The sequence below is a fragment of the Desmodus rotundus genome, chromosome 6 (assembly GCF_022682495.2).
Source record: "Desmodus rotundus isolate HL8 chromosome 6, HLdesRot8A.1, whole genome shotgun sequence".
Taxonomy (NCBI): Eukaryota; Metazoa; Chordata; class Mammalia; order Chiroptera; family Phyllostomidae; genus Desmodus; species Desmodus rotundus.
Window position 1 is genome coordinate 3,354,314 of NC_071392.1, and position 27,921 is coordinate 3,382,234.

The 27,921-nt window shown below is 51.8% G+C and overlaps 1 protein-coding gene across 4 annotated transcripts in view; it reads left to right on the forward strand.

The window, feature by feature from the left end:
* The first annotated feature begins 466 nt into the window (after positions 1–466).
* The window catches only part of EGFR (epidermal growth factor receptor), a 143,350-nt gene continuing 115,895 nt past the window's right edge, over positions 467–27,921 (forward strand). For all 4 annotated transcript variants that reach the window (XM_053927344.2, XM_053927342.1, XM_053927343.1 and 1 more), the window contains exon 1: positions 467–808. In XM_053927344.2, the coding sequence (XP_053783319.1) occupies positions 721–808 (88 nt within the window). In that variant the 5' untranslated portion in view covers positions 467–720. The remainder of the gene's footprint in view (positions 809–27,921) is intronic.

The window sequence follows — 27,921 nt, forward strand, 5'->3', positions numbered from 1 at the left end:
TTGGGAGAGGATTAAGGGGTGCTTCCCCCATCCGTGCCATTAGCCGCCCTTGGGCCTAAGGCTTGGCCAACTCGCCTGGAGCAGTTGGTTCTGCAAGTTGAATTGGGAAATGGCGACCCTGGCACAAATCTGGCTGGACGCAGGCTGGGTCACCAGGAGCGCATGGCCAGTTCGCGGGCCGGGTCTTCAAGGGCAGCGCAGGGAACGCCATCTCGGAGATGAACCTGGGGCGCCCGCTAGACTCCCGTTCGCCGGGCGTCCCTCCCCGCCCTCACCAGAGCGCTTGGGCCCGCGGGGGCCACCGCTGTCCGCCGCCTCCGAGCCGCTGTCGGCCTGCCTGCCCGCGGTGCCAGCTGCGGGTTTCTCTTCCCTCCTCCTCGCGTTCTGCTCCTCCCGATCCCTCCTCCTCCGTCTGGTCCCTCCTCCTCCCAGCCCAGCCACCCCGCCTCCCCGCCCCGCGAGCTAGACGTCCGGGCAGCCCCCGGCTCGGCGCGCCCGCAGCAGCCTCCGCCCCCGGCTCGGTGCGCACGCCCGCGGCCAGGGCGGCCCGAGTCCCGAGCGAGTCCCCAGCCAGTCCCGGCGGCCGACGCCTCCCAGACCGGACGACAGGCCACGACCGGAGTCCCCGCCTCGCCGCCGCCGCCACCTCCAGCGCGCACGGCCGCCCTACTCCTCGCCGGACTAATTGCGGAGCGCCGGAGCGAGCTTCTGGGGGCAGCGATGCGACCCTCCCGCACGGTGGGAGCCGCGCTCCTGGTGCTGCTGGCGGCGCACTTCCCGGCGGGGCTGGCACTGGAGGAAAAGAAAGGTAAGGGCGTGCCCGCGGCCCTGCGCCCCGCGCTCCGGCTGCCCCGAAGACGGCTGCGCCTCTGGCCGGGACCGTGGGAGGGACGCGGTGCTGCGTTTCTGAGCTGCGCGAGCCTGCGGCGGCCCGAGGAGGGAACTGCGGGCTAGGGGATCGGGATGCCCGACACCCCGGAGCGCTCGCAACTTTCTTCACTTTCCTGCCCTCCCACGCGGGGCCGGCAGGGAGTCCCGGCAAGTGCGCCCCAGGGGCTTCGCGAAGGACCGCGAGAACCCATGCCACCCTTCGGGTACCTCCCGGGCCTCGCCGCACCGCGTCTTCCCCCGACTCGTGGGTCCTTTCTCCGGGCGGCGGCTGCAGCCCAGGATCGGGCGGCCCGGAGTGCTCGCCTGCGTCGCTAACTACCTGTAGCTACCTGCAAGGGACTTAGTGTTCTCTTTGGCACAGAGGGGGTGGGGTCGGACCCTACCCTAGGGCGCAGATCCCCGACCCCCCTCCCGCTCAGCCGCACCCTTTGGGCCCGTGGGGTCTGGTGAAGTGTTCGCTTCGGTAACTCCCGGGATTTACTTCCCACCTTCGGTCACGTCTCCAGGCTTCGGGGCGGAGCAGGACAGAGAGGTGCGACCGGCCGCGGAGGGACAACTGGTGCCGAACTTCCTAGCGATCCGGTCCCTCCCCACGGGCTCCCCCCCACTCCTCCAAAATAGAGCTCACGAAAAACTTCCCTCCTCAAAGTGCCGAGGTTTTCTCTCGGGGATCTTTCTTTTAGCTTCCTGAAGATTTTGACACTGGGCCAACCAAAATATTAAATTTATTATTTTTTTAAAAAAGCGGATTGGTGTCCACGGTTCACGTGCGCCAAATGTCCAGGGCCAACGTGAGCGAGTTTGGCTTCGTGACCACCGACCATCAACCCACTTAACCTGAGAAACATGCCTTGGAAGGTTTAATTGCACAATTTCAAAATCGAGAAGCCCGGGTTCCAGGAGTCAGGTCTGTACTTGTTGCTGATGTCATTGGCCCAGGCAGTCGGGGGTTGGTGCTGAGAGCGACTGCTGGAGGAGCGTTAGGGCCTGGAGCCGCCGGTCCCAAACTTTGTTGCGAATTAGAATCACTTGGCATTTTAAACCAAACCCAACCTCACCAAATACAAACCGATGTCAGCCTCCCGCCCCCAGACATTCGGTGGCCTTGGTCTGGGGTGACACCTGGCCACCCATCGCGGTTTTTCAAAACTCCTCAGGTGATTCCGCCGGGCAGCCAGGTGTGGGGAATCACTGGCACAGAGGAAAGATTGGTAAAGACTCCGGAAAGACCAACTGGCAAGTAAAGAGCTCTTTTGGAACATCTGGAGTTGTAAGCATCTTGCAAAATCCGGGAAAGAGGAGGTGGGAGTGATTTCAGTAAGAGTGGATGTCTTTGCGATGAAAGCTTGTCCTCCTCCAAGTCTGACGGGTGCCCCTCCTCCCGCTGTGGCCTTGAGGGTCCTCATCAGCTGAGGATGGGGGCGTCCCAGGCAGGTGTGGCTCTCCCTTCCTGCTGCAGGGGACCCGTGTCCCTGCTTTAAACTAAATTTTGGGAGTACCTTAAACATCACTTTTCCCCGGAAACACTCCCAGCTTTTTGCTGTTACCCCTGTGAACATGACTGTTAGTGCTTGGAGATTTGTTTTGGAAAAAAATATATAAATGCCACTTAAGCTGCCTGTTAGTCCTGTATTTGCTTAAAACAGAATGCTCCTGAAAAAATATATATATAGTGAGGCTAGGCAAGCCAGTGTCATTCGGTGAAAGTGACATAAAAAGACCAAAATTTAAGGGGCAAATTACTAAAAATATACAATGAGATCTGTTTACAAAAAGTGTTAATGACCCACATCAAACAAATTCACTCCGTTTTGTTCCAGAAATGCAACTCACTTGAGAGAGAGTGATTTGGTCCTGGGATAAGAGTTTCTCCTGTGCTGTTTGCGTGTGGCGCTACTGTCAGACGTGCCTTGGCGTGGCCTCTCGGTCCTTCCCACCCTCAGAGCAAGCATGTGACGTGGGCACTCTCATGTGTGGGGAAACCGAGGTACAGAGAAGTGAACTGAGTTTCCAGCTGCTGGAAGAGACAGAACAAGCGTTCTTGGCCCGAGCCCCTCAAACACCTAACTCCACTGCCTGGTGTGAGTTCTGCTTATAGGAGAGCATCTAATGCCAGAGGCTAGGGGTGGGGAGGAACGGGACTGGGACCGGGCTCCTCAGCACGGCCCCTCCTGAGAACTTGGAACAAGTGGCTGCCTGCTCAGGCCTAGACCGCTGCTCCCTGTCACAAAGTAGTTGCTCTGGCCTCCTTTCCTGGAGGTAACTCAGCCACCAAATGAACAGAAAGCTTGGAGAGTGCGGGAGGGGTGCCGAGCCAGCCCCTTGCTCTGGCAAAATGGAAAGGGGGAGACCCGGGTGACATTGGGGAAGGGCAGGAGCCCTCCGCCCCCGAGCCTGCCCTGGTCCCACCTCCGAACACTCTCCTGCCGGGTGACTGTCACGTCTGGCTTCGGATGTTTAGTTGCACAGTCCGTGGTGTTTCCAAAACTCACTCTGCAGCTTGTAGGAGCTGATCGCCAAGGTCCCTCATACCGCCTTCATTCGACGCCATCCCCACAAGAGAAGTACCTGTTTGGAAGTGTTTTTAGCGGTAGTATCAGTCAAGATGAAGGATTTCACCCTGTTTCAAAAGAAAATACTCTTTGTTTTTCCTTTGATCTAAGCTCCAGGACCAGCAGCTGGCATAAACTCTCTCAACAAGAGCAGTGAGCCAACTCTACTATCGAATGGGTAATTATAGGTGTTTAAGGGAAGACAGCCCCACACTGGGACTCCAGGCCCTGACATGGGCAGTGGGGTGCAAATGTTGGGGACAGTCAGCTCATGGAAGGACCCACCTGGGAAATCACACGGCCCTCACCGTGTGGGTTGCTGTGATGTTTGTGTATTTGTGTATACACAAGTTGTGTTTGTGTATTTGTAGTTGTGTTTCAATTTACACGTGGTACAGTAGAAATGGGCGTACTTAAAAGCAGGTTTTCCTTGTAGGGCTACGTTTTGAGAAAAGGTTGAAGTTCTAGTTCTAGAATGTGGCTGCCCCGTGTGCATCATTTCCCTGGAAATACAAGAAAACTAGATCGGGCTCCTCAGATCTCTACTGAATGAATTTCTGTCGCTTACGGACATTGGAAAATATGATAAGAAACCTTTTTGGTCTCGGGTCATTAGGACTGGCTTATTCTTGAACCATGAACACACATGGGGTAGACTATAGAGCTTGTTCTCGAAGGTCGTTCGCATTCGACATCAGAACTTCTGCTCACACCTTCTTTTTCATCTTCCTCCTAAAAGGTTGCCTTTTCTGAGAAAATTCTAACAGTTGGCTCTTTCCACAACATTTGAAGGTGGTCTGCCATCCGGCCCATGGGTATAAGCACCTTTGTTTGAGTTTGAGCAAGGATCCAGGTTTGTTTGTTTGTTTTAAAGATTCCATTTATTTATTTTTAGAGAGAGGAGAAGGGAGGGAGAAAGAAAGGGAGAAAAATACCAATGTGTGGTTGCCTCTTGAGCACCCCCTACTGGGGACCTGGCCTGCAACCCAGGCACTTGCCCTGACTGGGAATCAAACCAGTGACCCTTTGGTTTGTAGGCGGGCACTCAGTCCAGTGAGCCACACCAGCCAGGGCAGGATCCAGGTTTTAAGCCTTATGTCAGAGTATCAGTTTGACTGAAATTTTCACTTTTTCAGAGTCATTAAGTCCGGTCTTTTTCTTACACATGTAGGTAGATACATTCAGTTCAGGCATCCAGACAGTTCCCTGAGCCCGCAGGAGCGGGAGAGGTGGGTCGGAGCCGGTGCGCAGAGGTGGCTTGTTGTCTTAGCCCTGTTGGAAGCTACGTGCTGGACTTGACACTTCAGTCTCCAAAGGCACGAAGGCGTGATGTCCGATGTCTGACCCCGTTGACTAAGCAGCCATGAATTGCATATGCTCAAAATAAATTCTACTCCCACCAAGTGTCAGCAGCTTGCTTAAGAGAGTCGAGTGTGCCGGCTAGCACGGGAGGGTAGAATTTCCTTCTGGGTTCCACATTACGTCCTGCCCTGGCAGGTTCTCACAGGAAGACCCGGAGTCAAAGCGTCCTTTCCAACTATATCTGGAACGTCTCATTAACAAGAGCCTCGAAATGCAATTTAGGGGGCTGATAGCTGGATGAGAGTGCCTGTCCCTAGGACTAAATACACCCACAATTGCACCCTGTCACTACTGGGCCCGCACATGGCCTTGATTTAGTATAAATAATTACATCAGTTAACCACTGTTGTTTGTCCTTCAGCATAAGAGCAAGCATGGCGACCTATAACAACTTAGGCTTTTGTTTGCATTTTTCCCTTTATGTTCCAACCACAGTGAGCGACTTGGGCTGTTCTGTCCGCGTTTTGAGCTGCAGGGATGAGTCACGCGTGGTGCTTGTCTCAAGTGTCTGGCAGCCAATTAGGGGAAGAGAGATCTGCAGATAACAGGTGTGAAACTGGCTCAGAAGCAACGACAGAATTCTGTACAGGAAGAGAAGTCTTCTGGTGCTGGTCTTTGCTTTTAATTCCACCTGGAGAGGGGGCCAGGTAGAGCCCCCCGTGGAAGGGATTACTCATAGGAGACTGCAGAGAGTGCAGGGTATTACCCTGGAAAACTAAGACACGGAAGACATTGCCAGAGAAATGCATGGAATAGCCAAGGTCTGAAGAAGCTGAGAATTCCGTGTAGTGATGGGAAGAGAAGGGAGAGGCGGCGAGACCACAGCTCACAGAGAGCTCTCCTGTCCCCGTGGGAGAGGAGGGTCACTGGGGTTCTAAGCTAGGAACCGGTGGGGTGTGTCTAGCACTTCAGAAAGCCAGCTGCAGCGACAGTGTGGGGAATGGACTGTCGGGGCGTGGTGGAAGCGGGAGGTCAGGGCAGGTGTGCAGAGCCGGGGGCGGGGGGAGGGGGACCGCGGGGCAGGATCAATGAGAATGCAGAACCAGCGACTCGCTCGGGCTGATCCGGAGGTAGGACTGTTGATAAGCATGTGTAGCAAGTATACTAAATAGAGTCCCAGGAGGACACGCAGGCTTCTGGCGCAGAAGCCTGGAGAGACACACAGAGTCCCGAGTGGAGGCTGTGAATGCTTCAGGAGCACTAAGGTGGTTTGGGGGGATTTGAAGGGCTCGGATGGAAAAGCCCAGGAGGCACTAGAACCTGCGGGTCTAGAGCCCAAGACACCAGTGTGCCCTTGAATTATTGTTTTATTAGCTATGTCCACTGCAGGTGTTGTCTTTGGCTGTAGAACACCCCGCCTCCAGCCTGTCACGTGTTCCTGGCGACACCCTATGGAGCCGCGGGGGGCCTGGATTCCCAGCTGCTTGCTGGACTAGGCAGCTCCGGTTAGCAGCCCGATTCGTTGATTCACTGCAGTGATCAGCGACTGGTCAATAATAAACTGGGCAGGTAAGCACACTGGGAATCGCATTTGTCTGTTGCTGCAGATCCTCAGATGAGAATCGCCATCTCTTATTTGATTACTCGGCTTTGTACATTAGTGGCTGAATGACAAAGACTAGGAGGTGACCTTTTTCTCCGTCGGAAGCAGTGGCTTTTGAACCTTGCACAGACCTTAGACTTACCCAAGGTTCTTCTGAAAGAGAAAGGGCCTTGCCGCACCCCAGACCCGGTGAACCTGGGGCTAGAGCAGCTCCCACCGTGGTCACATGTCCGAGTGGTGTGTGTAGCTCGTGGCAGAGAATAAATTACGTCTTTGCTCTCTGACTCCCATCGGGATCTTACTCATTTGCACGAGCATCCTCAACGTCCAAGAACAGGTTATATTTCATTAGTAAATCAGCCTCAAAGTTGCATTTTTTAATTGAATTAATCCATGAAAAGTCTACTACAGTAGCTCGCACAGTGTTTCCCAAGACAGCAGCAGGAGTGCCTTGACCTCGATAGAATACACATTCTTAGAGCCCCATCCTGGGCCTCCAAATGGACCCTCCAGGAGTGGGACCTGCAGTCTGTGACCGCAGACCGCCCGGGAGGCGCCTACGCAGGCCCAGGCTGAAGAAGCCCCGATGTTCTACCTGCCCACCTCCTGCCTGGCTCCGGCTCTGCTAAGGGAACAAGACCACTGGGCTGGTCCATAGGGGGCTCACGAATTTGAGGAGCTGAGCACGGGGAGAGGCTCATGAACAGCACTCTGCAACTCAACTTATAATAGATGTGGTTTGGGATTTCAATGGGAGCCCAGAAAAGGGGCTCATTCTATCTCTGTGGTGGTGGGTAGGGGGAGACTTTCTCAAAAAGAGGACATTTAGCTGGACCTCAAAGAATGAGATTTCTGCCCAGTCTCCAGGCAAAGGGAAAAAAAGAGAGATACTTGTGGGCCTGGTGCCCTGTAGCAGCCTGCCATGGCTTGTCCTTTTATAAATTTGGTTGTCTTGTAGAGTGGATGCAGGGGTCTTAGAATTTCCTGCTTTATTTCTCTAAGTGGCCATGAGGAAATACACAATGTCAAAAGTAAAATGCCAGAGAAGTGACACATTTTACACTTAAAAATCAAAATGGTCCTTCGGTCTTTTTTTTTTTTAAGTAACAACTCAATGTGAAGAATTGAAGTAGAGTATGGATAAAATGGAATGTTGATAGTTTTAACATTCTCCCCAATAGCGTCATTTGATCCTAAAACTTGTTAGGAATAAGAAAAATAACGACTTCACATCCTTTATTTAACTCCTCGCACAGAGAGCAAAGAGAGAAAGGAAGCAAAGGTCTGCGTAATTGTAGACACAGTGATTACGTGCTGAATCACATTGAACTTGGAAAATGTCTCTCCAATTCGTTGGGTCACTGCCACTTGTGACTTAGACCTCCACTTCCTGATTCACCACTGAATGCCACGCAGCTATACCTGTGTGTGTGCAGTTGATGCGGAAACCAACAGGCAGGTCTGTAAGGAAGGCGAAGGAGCGGCTATGAGGGCCGAGCTCCCTGGGGTGCCCACCCACCTGCCCACCCTCACGGGGAAGGAAGTAGGGAGCGCTTCCAGACCTCCGTTTACTTAGCTGTTGTTGGAAGAGCACCTGTGATGGGTTCCCTCGGAAAGGTGGAAATGTGATACCTGAAGGTTCCCTGCAATGCACGTGACATGCCGGTGATGTCACGATCGCCTTAGCAGTTGTGCACGGTGTCATCGTGACCACGTGCTCACGTTTCCCTCTTTCACTCCTGGCTTTGGAGAAAGCTCGTGCACTCCATACAGTCCCTCCGGTGCGACAAACGGAAGCTGGACACGTGGACCCTGCGCAGAGTTTTGCTTCTGTGCCCCTGCTCGTAAATCCGTCAGTATTTTTAGTGTCTGCAGTAAGGGCCCATCACTTACTGAATCAGTGTGAGTCCTTGAGGGCGGGCAAGTGTGCGCAGAAAATGTCTCGTTGTTGTACGTGGGATTTGAGAAAGTTCTTCCAGAAGAACCTGACTTGGCGTTTCTCTCAGCAACATTGAACATCCGAAAGCCGTAGGGAGGGCTCCCGGCCGTGCTCAGCACTTGTCAGTGTCTCCTAGTTCATTACCACGAATCGTGAGCAGCCACAGCTGAATAAAGCTGTTCTAAGCAAGGTCAATTAGCAAACTATTTCGAGTTTGTCCTGGTCCTAACTTGCAAAATCCGTTTTTGTTTTGGGGGTTCTTTTACTAATATGTATTTTAATATAGTATTAGATGGTGAAACAATCGTTATCTCTTGTACGAGAAAAGGACCCCCGTTCCCTCTGCTTTTGACTAAGTCTGGATGAAACACAGAAGAACAAACGGTGGCTGTTGACGAATTATCGTGGCACCTGTTGGTTTTTAAGCTATTGACTCTCGGGGGCTTTGAAATCTGACGAATTTCGGAACTTTTTCTTGGCTTTGATTTGCTGCAAAGTTAATAGATAGTCAGAAACCTTATCCTTATAGTTACTTCTTCTTTTTATTTGTTTCTATTTATTGATTTTTACAGAGAGAAAGGGAGAGAGAGAGAGAGATTTGTTGTTCCACTCACTGATGGATTCATTGGTTGATTCCTGTATGTGTCCTGACCGGGGATCGAACCCACACTCTTGGCGTATCGGGACAACGCTCTACCTTATAGTTACTTCTTGATGTCTGTATCTCTGCTGCCATTCCCTGGTGCTTTAGTAGGCATTATGCATGGAACCATTTATGAGTGAGACTAATGTATTACTTCAGTCTATTCTTTCTCCCTTCCTCACTTCACTCTTTTCCTCCCTTTCTTTCTTAATTGCAAGCTGCTATGAATAAACCTCCACTGAGAAAGAAAGGTTTGACAAATGACTGCAAAATATATACTATATAATGTTTTAAAGTTAGAAAGTATCCAAGACAGCATAGAATTATAATTATTTATAATTATTTCTAACACAAGTATGCATATGCTTGTCTCATACTTTGCCAAGTGCTATTGCTAAAGGAGTTTTTCTTAGGACGTAGCTGAATGTAACTCTTCCTGTTACCTGTGGTTGGTTACACCAGGAGATAAAATGGGTTAGAGTCTCTCTTCCCAGTTTTAGCTTCCATAAAATAAACTAGGTGGTGCCCAGGCTCCTTGCGGCTGGAGCGCCCGCGATATGAAAGCAAACACAAAGGCACGCAAGCTACATATTTAAACGTGTCGGTAATGAGCGCCTGCTGGTCAGTATGGAATTGCCTCTCCTGGGGAATCTCTGTCTCTTTATATTTTTTCTGGCTATAAAGTGGAATGTGTCTGTCATTCATTAAAAATGCAGGAAATGTCTAGGCATTCTTGACTCAGAGAAGGAAAGGGGATACTTTCTTGGCCAGGGCTTGACTGGACCTAGGGGGCAGAGGGGACTCACCGAGCCAGAGGTCAAAAAGCCACCTGTGCCGATGGCCGGGGCTCTTGGAATAACTGTGCTGTTCACACAGAGGTCGCTGCCACCAGGTGGGTGTTTGAGAGCTTCCTCTGGCTCTGTGTGTGTCCCAGACTATCGTGTCTATGAGTGATCTCCCTGATCTGCACATTATTGTAACAGGCTAAGGAATGCACCAGACCAGTGATTCCAGTACCAGTCCTCACTAACAGTAGGCAGATGGCATGGCTTTTTGGGTCTAGAAAAGCCAATGATAACCTTATCTCTAGCATCTAAATAATGTTACATTTTTTATAAGTAGGGAAAAAATGTGTACAGGGGATAAAATACAAACACAAAAAACAAACCAAAAAAATGTACCCAAACATCTCAAGACCTGCTGTGTGAGCCCCCTTGGGATCAAAGTCAGTGACTGAGGCTCGTCCCTCCTCCACATGCTCACGCGGGGGCAGGGAGGGGACTGGAGCCCCACCTAGGCTGCAGGGCGATGCTGGCCAGGTGAGTAAGCACCTGAGTCCTGATTTCCATCTGCAGAATGCAGATAATCACAGTGCTCATCACGTGGGACTGCAGAAAAGACGGGAGAGGGAGATGGCCCCGATAGAGAATGTTCCAGAAGTGCTTGATGTTATCGCCAGTGGAGGGCTGACTTGCACTGTGACCTCTAACCCCCCCCCACACACACACACACACAACCTTTACGATTCCTGTTGTGTGTGCAGGACCGGGGCTTTGGCTCATTCATGTCACTTACCCTAGGTCACCGCCTAGGGCCCAGCCCTCTGACTGGGGAACCTGGGCCCCTGGTGGCCACCCCTTCTGGCCCAGCTGCCCATCCTGCACTCAGGCACCTGTGGAGGCCTCGGGACCGGGGCAGTGCCACTCAGCCTGGCTCAGCCCCATGGCAGGACCCCCAGAGCACACCGGCTGCCCCTCCCATCCTTCCATAGTGGGGTCCTTCCTTTCCCTCATCAGGCCGCTGTTCTGTCCTGCGGAGCCTGGGCCGGTCTTTTAAACACTCTTTTCCTCGTAGGGGAGCTACAGTGAACTCCCAGGCCGTGCTCACAGTAGGACTTTACTGTGGCCGCTGTGAAGGCTCCCTGTCTAGTCCGTCTTCTCCCGCTCGTCCTTCCTCCACTTTGCCCCTGAAGCATGTGTAGTAGTGATGGCCGCGTGCCTCCCCAGGCTGCTTGTGTCCTTGTGGTCCCCTGGATGCGAGGGCCACCCCACCAGGAGGAGGACAGCACCCTGTTGTAGCCCTTGGCCCCTTTCTGCAACAGTTATTCCTAAACAGAGAAAAGAACTGATCTGTGCCACCCCTCCCCCGCTCCAGTGTTGTTTGGTCTGAAGTTAACCGAGCTGTTTCGGGCAAATGGACAGTGCATTTGTGATGGGCTTGGAGTGCTGCACCCTGTCCCCAGGGGCCACCACCTGCACCTGGGTCTCTAGCCTCAGGACTGCCTTGGGGTTCCTGTGCCCCTCCCAGTTCATCCATCACACGCAGGCCTACAGGTGCTTATTTGTAACCACAAAAGTGCACCGTCTGCCTACCTACCTATCTGTCGTTTTCAAATCGGCAAAGCAGCAGCCTGGTCACCAACTAACGTATGCTAGAGCCTTGCTGTTTCCTACCAGCAACCGATAAAAGTTATTTTTAAAGTTGTTTTAAATCTGTGAGTAAAAATAAATGGCTTTTGCTGCAAGAAACACCAAAAATGGAAAAGCTAATAGTTCAAAGACAGTAATTCACCTCCCAGGCATTGCTGGGAGCATAGTTGCTTTAAACAGGGCGCAGATTTATAAGAGACTTGCTTTACAGACGGGTCGGAAGGGGGCCTGAACTTCGGGCCGGGTTTCTCCACCCCTGAGTGTCTTGGAGACGCAACAGCGGGGTTGCGGCGTGTGACCTGTGGGTCCATTTGAGAACATTGCGGACACAGGGGAATGACTCGCTGCTGACATGTGGGGCTTTGGGAGGCAAACATTTATTTTCTTTGCATATTAACTTTACAGTGAGCTTTTTTTTTAATTTCATTTAAGAAGGGGAGAAAAAAAACACATGGCTAGAAAGGGAGGATTAAGGATGGTAATTGTGTGGCCCCTAGATAACGTTTTGAAAAGCTTTCAGATCACATTGTAGAGCGAGTATTTGTGTGAACTTAATACTTTGATCTTGTTTCTCTCCACAGTCCCCGTTTACTTCCTAGAGAAGTTAGGAAGACTTTTCCAGCTCTCGGGGTCCTCAGGGAAAGCGCACTAAAAACAAAACCCCGGCCACCTTGTGTAAATGTGAATCGTGGTTTGCTGCGATAACAAGGCTTTTAGTTGCTAACTTTTTACTTTTAAAGAATTACAGATTTGCAGGAAGTTGCAACATAGAGTCAGGGAGGTCCCGGGCACCCCCGTTTCCGTGGTAACCTGCTGAGTTTTACATGTTTGGTTTGACGTCTTATCTAATATTAACCTAGGCTAAACACTCATCATTTTCATTAGCTAGGGAGGCGATGTTACAGGAATCGTAGCCTTCACAATTCTGTTTAGCAGTTAATTTTTTTCTAAATGAAATGTTTTTGTTTTTAACGTTTGGAGGCCTCAGAGGCAGGAGGAGGAAACAGGGCCGAGGGTGGAGGGAGAGCAGAGGTAGACAAATAGAGAAACAGAGAGAGAGTGAGTGATGGATTCGACAAAGCCGGGCCCTCCTGTAGTTTCTGGAATAGTTTGCATGTGCTACCTTTGTATTCTGTTCCAGTCACCTGTGGTTAGGCGTCTGTGTGTCCACTTCACCTGCTCTGTGTCACCATCCCCTGTTTGCACTCTTCTGCCTCCTTTACTCTAAGGGAAGGAGCTTGAGACGAGGGACCTCCGGAACGCTGGCGTCGGCAGTTTCTTGGTGCAGACACTGACCCCGCAGAGGTAGTCGCTTGGTGACAAAGTTATTTTTGATTTGCCCACGTTCTTGTGTGTTGGGTGTATTGGTATCAAGAGTTTTAAATCCTTGACTCATGGTCGCTGGAGAGAAGTGGCAGAGACCTCGAGGGAAAGCCAAGATTGCATTAGAAAATTCAGGATCTCAAAGAAAGTCTCAGACTTCAAAGTCAAGGCGGTGCATCTATTCTTTCTTTTGGTGTACACAGCAAACAGATTTCTTCAACTCAAAGTGTTACTCCAACTACTGTCACTTCAATTTATGTCAATTACAAATTATTTTTAAAAATAGGGCTGAAAAGAGTAGCAACGAAGTGGTATCCTCCTCCTCCTCACCACGTACCCAAGTCCCTCTATGGAAAGCCTCGTCAGCAAGCACAAACTGCCCGCAGAATCCTTGTAGAAAGACAGTGTCATTGGGGGTGTAGACACGCTTCCTTCCCTGTCACCTCCCAGACTTGAGTGCCAGGCTCTCATGGGACTGTCTGCAGACCCGCCCTGGGACAGAGAAGAGGACATCAACCCCACGGCGCAGCCGGCTCCCCACCCACTTGGCTAACGCGTGCTCATTCCACAGATCCTCTCGGGGGAGTTTCGAGAGCCGGCCGGTGACGCTTACCCAGGTGACCTTGCACAGCCATGGACTCTGGTGGCAGTACCAGTGGGGCCCATGTGTTTTAATAGATCGGTCTGACTGGGCAGAATCTCAGGTGTGCGTTTCACGGTCATTTTTCAGTTCAACTCCGTAGGTGAGCATTAGGTGTTTACTGCGTACCGCGGGCCAAAAAGCTGCTGGAAAATGGGGTACATAGGGAACGTAGCCTCGGACCACAGGAGCTGTGGTCCAGAACCCCACTCAGTCCGCACATCCCCGTGTGGTTTGTGAGCACTTCAAACTGGAATGTCGCTCATCAGCATGGCCCACGACAAAGCACGTGTGTGACTGTTCAGCAGAGCGTCAGGCTTCGCAGGGCACATCCCGGCTTTCTCAGAACTGTTGACACACTTTGGCTCATTTGAATAATCACGGGAGAATTGCCTCATTTCCCTTTTGATCTCATGATGGGCGTGGGGCGTGGGGGTGCAGTTGGTCGGCAGCAAGCCTCCAGCTTCTGTGCTCACAGAGAACGGGATTAGTTCTGGAAATCTGCTCTGTCTTCTCAGTTCTAAGTTTGCTTACTGGTGGTGAGAGAGCATTTCAGTCCTGTGGTCCAGCAGCCAGTCAGCTCAGATGTACCTTCTGCCAATCCTTTTCCCTGATCAAAAACGCCGTTAATGCTTTCCTGAACGGACCCATGACGGTTCTGAAAGCCGGTTCCGAGATGGGTGGTCGGACACGTGGACGGGAGACGGGGCAGGGCAGCAGGTGTACCACGAGCTGCCCCTCCCCCCCCCCCCGACTGCAGTGGTGCAGTGCTGAGCCGGGCCCTCTGCTGACCCTTCATGTGGCATCTTGGAGGGCTTGCACCGAGGCTGAAGCACATACTGGTGACAACAGGCAGGCAGGGTGACTGTGAAGGTGTCGGTGGAGAGGAGGACCTGGAACCTTCAAGAGTCTTGGCCTTAGGAAAGGGCACAGCCAGCAAAGCGATGTGCCCTGCTTCCCAGAGAGTCCTTCTGGACCGCAGGAGACACTTGCCTGGTTTGCAGATTGCTAACGTGAGTCCAAGGTCAGCAGCCAGGCAGTAGGGTGAAACCGGTAGGACAGGAGAGGGGAGGACACACGCCCCACCTGGTGTCTCGGACCCTGTGGGCAACGGTGCAGCTTCCTACAGAGGAAGAGCTCAGACCTGTGAAAACCCTCAGGTAACAACCACTGCTGAGTGGATGGCATCATCCCAAAGGCATGTGGCTTGTCCAACCACCCTTTATTGAGCACCTACTATGTGCCATGACCTACACTTGCTTCTGGGATGCAAATATGTGTTTGGTTCCCGTCTCCCACTCAGGGAGGTTACTGAGCAGGAGGGGAACCCTTATGCTGCTGCCCGCAAGTCATCTTCTCACTGCCACGTGTGCACTTGGGGGAGGGCCTGAGAGTTCTGTAAGACTTTTTTGTTTTTTTTAAATAAGATTTTAAAATCTTGTTTATTCCTTCTGAATATAAGCTAAACTCTTTTGGACTTATGTACAGCTGGAACCACGTTGTAGCAATAAGTCACAATCACTGTGTGTGTGTGTGTGTGTGTGTGTGTAAGTTACACCTAACGATGATATTATTTTAAACAGTCACTTGTATCTTAAAGAAATTAGGAGGACAAAAAATAGCTGTGGTTTTATATTTACCCGCATGTTTGCTGAGTTTTCTGCATCAAGCTTGGAATCTGGTCATGTGGCGATCAGAAGTGTTTTTTTTTTTACCCCAAGAAAGTGAAAAAGGTGGCTTTGCCTGTAAACTTCCTGCAGGACTGCTGTTATATACCCTGCCTTTCTTCAAAGAAATATTAATCCTGAGACCGCCAGCTAAATTCAGGTGGGATTCAGAGATACTTAAGAAAAAGGTGTGTTTGGAAGATTTGCGTAATTATATAAGTCCTCTGTTGGATAAACATGGACACATTTCCATGGGGTTGAGGCTTTGGCGATACAAAAACAGGCGGACGAGACCCTTGCGATGTAGCTTACCCGTTGCCACTGCATTTCAGAGCTGGTTCGACGTACTGCAAAGTCACGTTGAAAAGCGCCTCCCTAAACTCGTTCTCACTGTTTTGTCATCTCAGGACCGAGTAAACGGCGAGGGATGTTCTTTGTTTCTGTTTCCAGTGCCTACTTAGAAAACATGTTTTCCGAACTGCCACGTTTTGAGGACAGCATGCCTTTTCCCAGAAAATCTCAGGTTAACAAAAAATAGGCACTGGATGTTTATCGGCTGTTGTTTACAGGAACAGGAGAAACGCAGCCATCCTTGTATACATTGTGCGCTGCTAACTGGGGAAGAGGTCATTGGAACGCTAGAATTCCTCTGTAAACACCAGGTGGGGGCCGCGGTCCCCAAGCAGGGAGGTTTGCTGCTCATCTAGGAATAGCATGAGCTATGTGAGAAAGTCTGTTTCCTTCTACTTGGAAATCTCTTGTTCCCATGACAGAAATCCCGACAACTTCCTGGTCTTCCCCAGAGTTAGCGAGGCCACCAGAGACTGTTGACAGCAAGGGACAGCCCTGAGTGAGTTCAGCCGGGGCCTCTCTCGCGGCAAATGTCGTGACTGTAGACCCGATGTCAGAGTCATTGGCTGTGCGTGGAAGTTTCCCCCGAGGCGCGGAGCGGGCCGAGGCATCTGCTGCAGCCCTCTGAACGGCGCGGCCGTGGGTCAAGGTCTGGCACAGCTTTCTCGCCGGGTTGTGAGCTCCGTGTGAAAAGATGCCGTGTGGTCATTCAACCGTCCGGAAGCCGAGCACGTCTGTATTCACTGACCAGCGTGAGTGCCTTGTAAAAAGTGGGAAAGGGACTTTGTCTACACCAGCAAACGATGAGGTCAGAGGAGTCTCAGTCCACAAACTTTCTCATGGGCCTTCCTCAGCTTGGGGAGCGCAGGGAGCAAGCATGTCGAAAGGAGAGTGGCGAGTGCCTCTCTATTTCACTCTTCCTAGAATTCGCCTCTGAAGTGAGGAGCATGCATTGGCTTAAACGTATGTTTAAGGAAGAGTTGTTGGACTAAAATTGAATCATCAAGGAAGAGCTCCTCCTGCTCCATGCAGTTGTGATTAGCTCCCTGCGTGGGGAAGGGTCAGAGAATTCTCTGCAGTCTTCACCGTCATCCAAGTAACTCAGGGGTGTAGATTTCTATTTCCTTTCAAAAATTCAAATTAGTAGAAATTGGCAGGCAGTTCAGAGTAATATATGACCTTCAGAGTCCCCGTCGTAATGAAGAAAAAGCTAATTATTTTTTGCATGAAATATGATGAAGCGATTTTAAGTGCCTCATCAAAGGTCGTAACCATGACAACTCTTAAATATTACATCAAAGAAAAGTAGATTTGACTCTTATTTGTCTGGGAAATAACTATGGACTGTAACATCAAGAAGTGCTGTGCACAGGGAGGTTGCTCTGCGCCAGAAAGTTGTGACAGCCTAGTGACCAAAGGCAGAAGTCACGTCCAGCTGTCGGTGTGTCCTGCCCGGCCCAGTGTTGGCACAATGGCGAGAAGACCACAGGCCCTAACTGAGGAGTCGTCAATGAAATGAAATTGAATTTCAAGGGCAGGGAAAGCAACGTTCATTTCAGTCTATGACTCTTATCCCAAGTAGCACATGCTTTTCAACGCTGGGCACGACCTCCCCCGTTTTTGACTTAGCTTTCCCAGGGGCAGGGACGGGGCGGCAGTCTCCTTTGCAAGGGGGACCACGCAGCGCGCTCTACCTAGCACGTGAGGGAGTTACAATCACCGAAAGTTTTGAACCATCAGCTAGGTGATGTTTTTTTGAATCTTTAAGCCAGAAGCATAACATAGAGGGAATCAGAAGAAAATCAAAACAGGGTAATGCTAGCAGGTCAGACTTTGCTGCCACAGGTGGGTCTGGAGAGGAGCATGGACTTGACTTTGCCTGGAAAGGCTTCACAAATAGTTCTTCCCCGTTTCACCTCGGGGAATGGAAACTAGCCTTGCCAGTGACTTTATTGGGGTGTAGGAGCTGTCTGTGAATCTCAGTTTGTTGTGCTTAACACGGACTATCCCATTCACATGTCCGGTATGACAAATGGGCATCCTTTGGAAATGGACAGCACAGCCCTCCATTAGCATGTGTTCTACTTATTTCAGATCAAGTGGTGTCTACCCTTCAAACCGCCGCTTAACAGTTGTCCGCTCCAGGCACGGTGTTTGCCACCCTCAGAGCGAGGACTCACAGTTCGGCCTAGGACGGGAGTCGCAAATCAAGTTATAACTTCAGGAATACGGAGAGTTAGACCAGTGGTTCTCAGCTGGGGACAATTTTGCACGCCACTCCCCCCACCTCACACCCCAGGCCATCTGCCAATGTTGGGAATAATTTCTGGTTTTCACGTTGGGGCGTGTCGCTGGCATCTAGTGGGGAGAGGCCAGGGCTGCTGCAAACATCCTTACATGCACGGGTCGGCCCCACCACAAAGCATGGCCCCCAGCCCCGGATGGCTGCAGTGCCGGGCAGAGAGGCCCCTGGCTGGGCCCCACCTCCCACAGTCAGTTCTGACGCCTCTGTTTCTTCGTGTTACCCTGGCGTGCACTCCGATTCATTTTGCCTCTTGCTTTGGAGTTAATCATCCCTTGGCTTGGGTTTTGTGTGCGCCCCAAGTGCAACAACCAGCAGGGAGGTTGGCATTCCTGACGAGGTGCACTGGGGCCAGCATTCCAAGTTCACCTGCACCAGCTTGTCCAACCTGAACACTTACCAAGTGAAAGCAAGAGTCGTGTGAAGACGCCTTAATTGTCCCCACCCATCAACTTGCTTACAAAGGAGCCAGTGAGGCCTTGGAGTCAGGGTTGGCTCCCTCCCTGCTGGGAGAGACCACGTACATCGAACATAAAATGTGGGCTCCCCTTTTTCCTTCTTTTTCTTCTCCGGACAGTGCCAGGGCAGCATGAGGTTAAGGAGTCGTTCACCACACCCCTCCCTCTGAACCAGAAGAAAAACCAGCTTGTTCTAGCCTGGCTTTGTCGGGGGCAGGAGGCAGCTGCTCTGTTCTGAGCGCTCCTTTCTCTGACAGCAGCCTGCCTGCCCACGGGAAAAATGTGCTCAGTAGCGTGGATCGCGCGGCGAGCAGTGAAGGACTCCCGTTTCTGCTTCCCAGGTCTCTGAAACAATGGTGTTTGTGCTGAGGTTTTACCTGAGTGCACCTTCCGCCAGGCAGAGCGCACATCAGAGTTGGGGTGCCACCCACCAGCCGCCCCAAACCTCCTGCGAAGTCAGGACGCCTTTAGCAGTGCCTGAGGGAAGCGGCTAGAACCTTGGAGCAGCTGCTCACCTGCGGGGTGTCGCCTGGGCGCTTGCGCAGGGCAGGTGACCGAGGGTCTCATTGGAATCAGAGGCCAGCTCGCAAAACAAATTGTGGCTGGGAGTTTGATTTCAATAATACTTTTTGCCCCGTAATTTATCATAAAATACAATTTCTTGAACTGTGGAGTCACACCTGTAAGAGCGACTGGGTGCTCCGTTCGTATTTGCTGAGTGAATAAATGAGCTCAGAACTAGGAGGGCCTCGGTCCCACTCCCTCATTCCACAGAAGGAGAATCTCGAGGTCCACAGGGCTCCGTGGTTGCCGGGGAGCAAGTGCGCGGGCGTGGTTGGCCCGGTCCTGTGAGTCATGTGCTCACACAGATGCCCCCAAAACACGTGAGAGCCCCCTGCTGGAAGGGGCACCCTCCCGGGTCCTGTGTCCAGCTTTCTAAAAAGAGCCCCCGAAATTGCTTAAGCTTTAAGATCCATAAAATTCGAATCACGCCCCCACCCCACCAGGTGAGAAAATTTTAAAAAAAGGTCGTGGGATTGAAGACCTCGACATAAGTAATTGTTTGAAAACAGAGAAGCAGGTATTTTCGCATTTTGACCCCATTAAGTAAGATTTTAAGAAGTTTGCTTTATCAGTTAGTGATGAAGCAAACTCCTCTATCAGTTAGTGCTCTGCCCACGTGAATGTAATGCACGTTTCCTCTCCGCGTAAAACTGATTGAGAAACGGGGAGTTTTTTTATAAGTGAGACACATTTTCGTCAAATTCAGTGCAACAACACCCAGCTACATAACTGATTGAACTTCATTTGAATTTGTGTATGTTTTTCCAACAAAAGACCCAAGTTTCCCCATCTACTTACCGGACTAAGAAAAACAGCCTCAAGGGAGGATTCTGGATGGTGTTCCCTGGGGGGGCCGTGGAGCCCCAGCATCGGCACCAACCCTCAGTGGCTGTGCCATGTACCAGGGGCACCTCCTGGGGCCTCAGTTTCCTCACCTGTCAAACACCACCTCACCCATAGATCGGTAGGGAGGACTCAGGGAGGTAATACAGGAAAAGGGCCTGGCATATAGAAAGCGCTCAATGAACATGAACTGTTTTATTGCTCCTGATGCTGTCATCATCGGAGGTGTCTTTTCTAGACCATTGCCATCCGATGTCACCACGAGCCATGTTTGGTGGCTGCCGGGCAGTTGAAATGTGGCTCATCCACACTGAGGTGTACTGAGAGTGTTACAATGCACGCTGGATTTTTGGAGGCTTAGTACAAGAAAATAGGTTAAAAATCTTCTTAATATGTTCTAAAATTAATTACACACATTGAAATGAAAAGTCTATTGCACTGAATAATATACAGGGTCCGGCAGAAGTAACACCCGCTTGAGTGCAGTTGGTAGGGTCTAATATGGGTGCAATAATTTACAGTTTTAATTTGAACATTTTACCTAAAATGTCATAGGGTGTGCTTAAGTGTGATACTGTTATGTTGCAGAATTACATGCTTATGATTTTGTAATAAAAATTTTTGTGGTAAAAAGGGACGTTATCTGTGTTAGACCCTGAATATTAAAATGTTGGCTGTTTCTCCTTACTTGTTTATTAGCCTGGCTTCTGGAAAACGTTCGGTGTCACATGTGTTCACACTCCAGGGCTGGACAGACCTCGGGGCATGTGGGCCGTGAGGGTCCAGAAGTGTGCTGCCTGTTTGCTTAAAACCTCCGAGCGTCTCCTGGTCTCCTCCTCCCTTCCAGCCCTTGCATCTCGGGCCCAAATCCTTTACTCTTCTGGGCTTTCGTCCTCAGAACGGTTGGCATTCATAGATCGGAAGAATAAACATCTAGACAAACACGATTTAATTTGCTCTCGGGCCTTTCTCCGCTGGCCAAGGGGAGGAGCTATGGAAGCGTGAATCCGCCTCCAGTATATCTAGTGAGACCCGGTTCCTCACTCTCGGAGAACCACCCGGAAGCAGTCACCCACTTGCTGTGGCTTCTCAGCGGCGTGGGGCCAACATTCAGCATCGTTGTCATGGGCAGCACATGGCTGGGTGCATCTTCCGTCCGAGGTTCCCAGCTGGGTGCCCTAGACACATGCTCACGTTAACAGGTGTTCCTAAAAATACAACAGCATTCTGCGGTCCATTGAGCTTGGAAAACTCAACATCCACAAGACTACCTCTTGTGCGTGTTCCACGTTGAAGGGTCTGGAAAGTTCCACCGCGAGCAGACCCGGCGCATACGGCGACAACCCACAGTTACTCGGGTTTCGTGGACCGCAGAACCATTTTTTTCAAAGGACGCCTGTAAGCCCCCACACCCCACATGGACCACGGTTGCAGGGACAGTCTCTCAAATAGTGACCAGGATCGCGCCTCTGAGTGCTCATTTTGGGGGACAGCAAGTTGAAACCGTCCCTTTGAAAAGGGTCGGGACAGTGCTGTGTACTGATGGAGGAAATCATCGATAAATGCGCTCCTCTTAAGAGAGTGAAGGGGAAAGAGTAAATAATTGCTGCTGAGCAAGTGTGTCCCCTCTTATTAAAGTATCCTTATCCTTGGTTTGTAGAAGGGGACTGGGGAAGAAAGCCTCGTCTGGGTAAGCAAAGTAAGGAGAAAGCGACACAGGGCCTGGCTCCCGTGTGTACTTACTGATAATTGGCCTATTTCTTGCAAGTAGCTGAGGCATCTTATGACAGCTACAAAAACGGTAGAGCCGGTCCAGAGGGGTGGTGAGGTCCCAGTGATGCAGCCACACGGGAGACAGGTGGACCTCCTAGAAACTGCACCGGCAGTGGGGGCTGCCGCCACTCAGCGGGAAAACCAACCCTGAGCCCCAGCTGCAGGGAAGGCCTTGGCAAGGCCATGGTCCCAGCTCCCAGCTTGGTTGTCACCTCAGTCACAGTATGCCTGCTGGGTCCTGGGTGCCTCCTCGAACACCCGGTCACTGCAGATTTCAGCGTGCAGGGCTCTGCCTTCCTGGAGTGTTGTCATGCAGGAAAACTTCTTTACAAAAAAACTCGGAAAAGGAAGAAACCTAATGCATTCAGCCAAAATGGTTTCCAAATGAAAAATGTATTTACGTACTGGATCTGGCCGGCTGCTTCTACAAGATCAAAACTGTCATCACATTCATCTGTGTGCAGCCATATGTGTGAGAGAGGGGTCATGTCCAAAATATATAAAGAGTCATACAACTCAATAGCAAAAAAACAAAGAACAAACAAACAATTCAATTAAGTAATTGGCAAAGAATCCAAATAGATAGCTTTTCAAGGAAGACACACAAATGGTTAACAGGTACAGGCAAAGGCGCTCCACTGTGAGGGAGATGCAAATGAGGACCACAATGAGGCCTCACTTCACACCTGTCAGAAAGGCTACATCAAAAGGACAAGAGAAACGTTGGCGAGGATGTGGAGAAAAGGGAACTCTTACGTAATTGGTGGGAATGAGAATCGGTGCAGCTATTACGGAAAACAGTGCAGAAGTTTCTCAAAAAATTAAAAATAAAACCATCGTATGATCCAGTAATCCCACTTCTGGGTATTTATCCAAACCCAATTAATCAGTATCTCAAAGAGAAATCCGGCCTCCCAAGTTCACTACATCATGATTCACAACAGCCAGGATAGGGACACAAGCTAAGTGTGGCAGACGAATGACTAGACAAAGAAGATGTGATATATTGGAATATTGTTCAGCTATAAAAAGAAGGAATTCCTGCCATTTGTGGCAACACGGACGGACCTGGAGGACATGATCCAAAGTAAAATAAACTAGGCAGAGAATAATAAGTACCGTATGATCTCATTTATGTGTGGAATCTAAAAAGTAATAATAATAATAAGGTTGAGCTTGTAGAAACAGAGAGTAGAGTCGTGGTTGCCAGGAGCTGGGGGTCGAGGGAAGTGGGGAGACATCGGTCAAAGGGGCAAACTTTCAGCTGGAGGGTGAGTAATTTCTGGTGGTCTAGTGTACGGCGCCATGACTACAGTTAGAAGCCCGTATTGCATGCTTGGAGTTGGCGGAGAGAATAGACCTCAGTTGTTCTCAGCACGATGGAAGGGTTTGAGAACAACCCCCGTGTGCTTCGTCACCCAAGCACATATGACAACATGGCTAGAAAATAGTAACTCAGAAATGTGTTAACATACTCATGAGCTCGGAAAATATCCCGCTGGGGAGCGGTATAGTGTGTATGTGTGTTATAATGAGGTAACTAATCGATTACTGGGAGGGGTGTCTTTAAAATCTCTTTTGCTAACAAGGATGATGAGCAAAAATATTTAGCTCCTGCCGTCCTAGCCTAGTCACCGGCTTTCAGTCCACAATGAGGGACTCATGCCTGATGCTGGGGCACTGTGTGGCTGGTAGGTGACAAGGGTGTGAGCTGGTCCAGGGCCCTGCATGGAATGTGAGTTGTAAGCGCAGCAAAGTTTAGGTAAACACAGCCAGGGACTGCCCCATGGCCTTTGGGTGACCCTGACCCTGACTGCCATTTACCTTTGGAGATACGGAAATCCATCTTTGTACCATGGTAGGACCTTCCACGATGCCTTCCAAGTGGTTTTGTCTGTTTGTGTTTTTGCTAGCAGATTTTCATGGAGCTGGTAGAGTAGTTCATGGACAGACCAGCTTCGCCTGGGGCTGCATCTCCCACGGGCCTGTGGCCTCGGGTGGGAACCAGGGTCAGAGTCCTCAGCCCAGGAATGAGGGTCGCGCTGAGAGAAGAGCGGGCAGCCCAGTGCGGGTGTCCGTGGTGACTACGTGGCTCCGTCCCTGGCACGGGTGGCCAAAGCACCGTTGCAGCGGACTCAGAATTCAGACAAGTAGGAAGACAGACGAAATGGCCTAGAACAGACTTTTCTTTTGAGTGACTGAGAATTCCCCTTTTGAGTGAGTCTAAAATGCTGCAGATTCTCAGGGCGAAGCTGCACATCAGCATGAGCTGCCTCTTCCTGAAGGAAACCCAGGCTATTAACGCAAATGATAGGAGGAAACCGCTGTGCACCCAGCCCAGCGAGGCTCCCCTGTTCCCTTTAGTAAGTAGCTCCCCCACTCCCCGCTCGGCTTCTCCATGCAGACACCAAGTGGGCCTGCTGCCTGCCCTGCCGCGGGATACCATCTAATGCCCTGCACCGGGAGGGGCGTCTGCAGTGTGATGGGCTGGGTATGCGAATCACCCTATAAAGCAGAAACCAAACCATCAGACCGCTGTGGCCTGGACGTGGAGACACCACAGTTAACTCTTTTCTGCGAGCACGTTGCCGAGGCTGGTTGTCGTCCGGCTGCTGCAGGGGTGTCTGGGAAACGTAGAGGGTAACCCAAGTTTACATCAACCCCGAACACGTTGTCTTTCGTGGTCCTGGTCTGTGAAGACACTGACTGAGGCCTCTGGCTGTCCCCACCCATGGTCACCCAGCACCACCCTCCAGGGGCTGCAGGAGCCAGGCCTCGGGTCCAGCAGGGAGCAGGCAGGACTCTTATGTACAAAATGATAAACGTGGGGTGTTCTCGGCTCAGACGTCAGACTTGCAGTAGTTTCAGAACCCATCCATCGTCCGGGTAATAACAACGATGAGAGTCATCCTGCCCCATGCTGGCCGTGTCCCACTCAACGCCGCCTGAACACTACTGTCCCCAGAAACCTCAGAGCGACTGTTGAGCTCAGGTGTGTGGGACGAGGGAAAGGGACGGCCAGGTAGAGAAGTGCATTGGCAGCTAGGATGTGCCGGCTGGGCTGCTGCACGCGATGGTCCCCGTAAATGGCCCAGGAGCGCCTGGCAGACAGGGCGCATGGACAGGCAGGCCTGTGGGGCGACGGCAGGGCCTGTGGCCTGAACTGTGTCACGCAGCAGACAGAAGTGGGGGAGCCATTCTGGAAAACAGCAGATGAGAGCTTGTGACTCCTCCCGACTTCTTGTTTCTGGGTCACCCCAGCTGCCCAGCTCTCCCGTGAACTCTAGGACAGAGGGAAGTCATGGCAGGGAGAGGGGACAAGGCAGGAAAACCTGGTTCCCAGCCTCGAGGGGCTCCCCTCTCCCATCTCTAAAGCAGTGCCCTCCCAACCCTCCAGGGATACAGGTTTGCGGAGGAAGATGTTATTTCAGCTTTCTAACTCTCAGAGTGAGCCCGCCTTTCCCAGGTCAGGGAGAAAACACAGCCGGGCACACATTCTTCAGGGCAGACCATTTTAATTATGACCAGTTTAATGCGTATTTTGCTTATTTTAGGAAAATCCCTGTGGTTCCCTGACATGCTTCAATGGCATAACTCGGCATTTGAGTAAATAAGACTTCACGTCCCGACTCGGGCAGGAACTCACTTCTCAAGTGACCGCAGGGAGCGAGAGCCGCGTCTCTGGAAACGAGACCAACCACGCAGCCCAAGTCGCTGTCGGCAGCCCAAAGTGCCGTCTCTGCCCCAGAGGCCAGAGCCTGGCCTGGCCACATGTGCACCCCAGACTTAGTCGGCCCGAGGCATCTTGTCTAGACCACTCTGTGACGGGTGTCTGGTGGCCCTGTCTAAGGTTTCCCAGCCCTGAGCGTCCCTGGAACCGCCTCCTCCTGGAGCGTGTTTTATGCCGGAACAGTGCCCGTGTCCTCCGGGAGCTCAGTTTACATCGTTTTCCATCAGAGCCGGCACTGTCGGCCGCGGCCAGGGACCAGAGCTGGCAGGCTGCCCCCGGGAGCCTTGTGGAGGCTTCCCCGGACGTCCCTGTCCCCAGGCAGGTCAGGAGGGACGTGGCTCACGTAATTAATTGTTGGCTGACCAGGGCCAGAAAGCAAAGGTGACAATTAAAATTCGAAGGGTGGTGGAACAGGAGTCCGAGAATTCGGAGCTCCCCGCCCAGAGGGCCTGCCCACTCCTGTCCCCAGCCCGGCTGGTGTCCCAGGTAACCTCAGTGGGGTGGCACATTTCCTAGGAGGACATTTGATTCCCAGCCATTCCCTTCAGGTTATTCACATGAACTCATAGTCCTTTTTTTTTTTTTTTCTTCCTTTTTAGCTCTTAACTGATCTGCTCCACAATGAACTAGTTTTGTCTGAAGCAGACAAACTAGATTCCCCAGGGACAGCACTGATCTCAGTCTCTAAGGAAGAGTTTTCTTTTCCCCCAATTTGCCAAAAGGACAGTTTCACTCGCTCCCTCCCTCCGGGTTGCCCAGGGCAGTCGTGTCTGGGACTGTTGTCAGCTCCAGATGAGGGAAGGATCGCCTCCTAGGCCTCTTGTCTCCTTCCTTCTCCACCCCAGACCCCCCACCCCCACCCTACCCCTGTTCTGGAAGCACTGAACATGGCCAGTTACACCTGGCACCGCACGCTTCTCTCCCTCAGATGCCCAATCCATGCGCCACACATCCCTCTGGCCAAGATCCAGTGCCCTGGCCAGTAGCGAGGACCTGGCCGTGCTAGCTCCACCCCCAACTCGACCTTGGCTGACCTTGAGCAGATTGCTCAGCATTTCACCCCTGCGTGGCTCTCCTTTGGTGGGTGCAGGGTGGAAAGTACTCCCAGGGAACTGAAACCATTTCAAAGACAGAGGAAGGGCCGTGTTTGTCCAGACAGGAGTGGCGGGGCTCTGGACAGAGGATGGTTCAGTCTAACCTCACCAGGCGCTGCGCTAGTGCCCACATGCACGCTCCTGGCTCCCCCGCGGGGACTGGGGCTCAGGGAGAGGGAAGGGTTCCCGCATCGCTCTAGGTGGGTCAGCCGATAGAGTGCTTGGTGTTAAACACAGATGCAGGGTGCCTTTCGTCCCAAAGATGGGGCACTTCATCTGAAGATGCCAGACTGCAGCCCGCGTGTCTGTCGGTGCCTGGGGCAGTGACAGTGACATTCCTCACAGCCTGGCTGCGGGTCCTTGTGATCTCCTCATGGCATTGGGCCTTCCACTGTCCCATCAGGTCTCCCCCACCCCGCCCCATCCTCAGCCCTCCCCTCTCCTGGTCCTCGGTGCTCTTCTCCACGTTCCTGGTTAAGGCCTCCTCTCACCCACGGGTGGGAGCCCCGCTGCCCACCCCGCCGCCCACCTGCACCCTTGTTTCAGAGCTTCTGGAGGCTGAGCGGCAGCCCTGTAATGCACCCAGACCCACATGTCCACGTGCACCTCCCACTGCTGTGCTCGGAGGAACCCGTCTCTTCTCACACACCCCAGGACCCCCACGTCCGGCTCCCCCACTTCACCCGCCCTGTCCTGTGGATCCCAGCATGCCCATCTGGGGACCGCCCTTGCTGCGGTCCGTGAGAGTGGACGTAACTGCTCCCTTCTCCCTGCTCTGCCTTACGCCTCCCCCGCTGTGCCACCACAGCCGTCTCCAGAGTAGAGGTTCGCAGCCTCCTCTGCACATGGAAATGGCCCGGGAAGCTGTGGGACATCCTGAAGCTTCCCCGTCCCCTGAGCATCTGCTCTACACCGTCTGGAGCGGGGCTTACAGGCGTCCTTGGCCAGCTCTCCGGTTGGCCATATGCAGATTGGCGTGCTCCAGAATGTCCTAGAATGCCAATCTGGTCATGTCACTAGCTCCTGAAATCTTTTTTTTTTTTTTTAGGTAGCCCTGTTTACCTGCAGTTCGAAACTGAAAATATCTGAAATCAGCGCACACCTGTGCACGTGGGCAGCCACTCCTTCAGCCCACAGGCACCAGTTAGGAACTGTAGTTGTGTGTGACAGAACGTGTGAGAATAGTACATGTGGTTATTTCCCTCTTACCTGCATGGCATGCCGGCCTTGTTGCCCAACTTCCTCTCTCACCTTTTCCTCTCATCCTCCCAACAAGCCCCACCCCCAGGGCACCCTCCGCTGGACACAGACACAAGGTCACTGTCGTAGACATAGTGTCCTCTTGAACTCAGTTGGGTTTGAGGTTTTTACTCTTGGTTATGTGCATTTTCTCTTGGATTTCCACCAACTTAAAGTCACTTTCTTTAGCTGCATGTATTCGCATCACCTAGCCCGGTGCTCAGCGCACCTGAGTGAATGGTGGGCGGCTTCGGGGAGCCTCAGAGTCCTCGTTTGTATGGTAAAGGCGAGGCTGGCCCGCTGGGCCCCTCCCACTCTGAATGTGTTCGCTGTTCGTGATGGATTCACTCCGCAACCCCTGAAACCAAATCTGAAAGCTGAGTTAGGTCCTTGGCCACCGACAGGTAATTCACAAACCATGGAAAGCCAGAATAAAGCCAGGAAGCTTGAATAAAGGTGTCTTGTGATTCTCTAGCAATGTGGGCAGTTTAAGAGTTTTATGGGAAACTCATGAGTATTTTCAGTATTTAAGTAAAATCATCCTATGTTTCTGTGTAGGGTGGTACCTGGAAAATTAA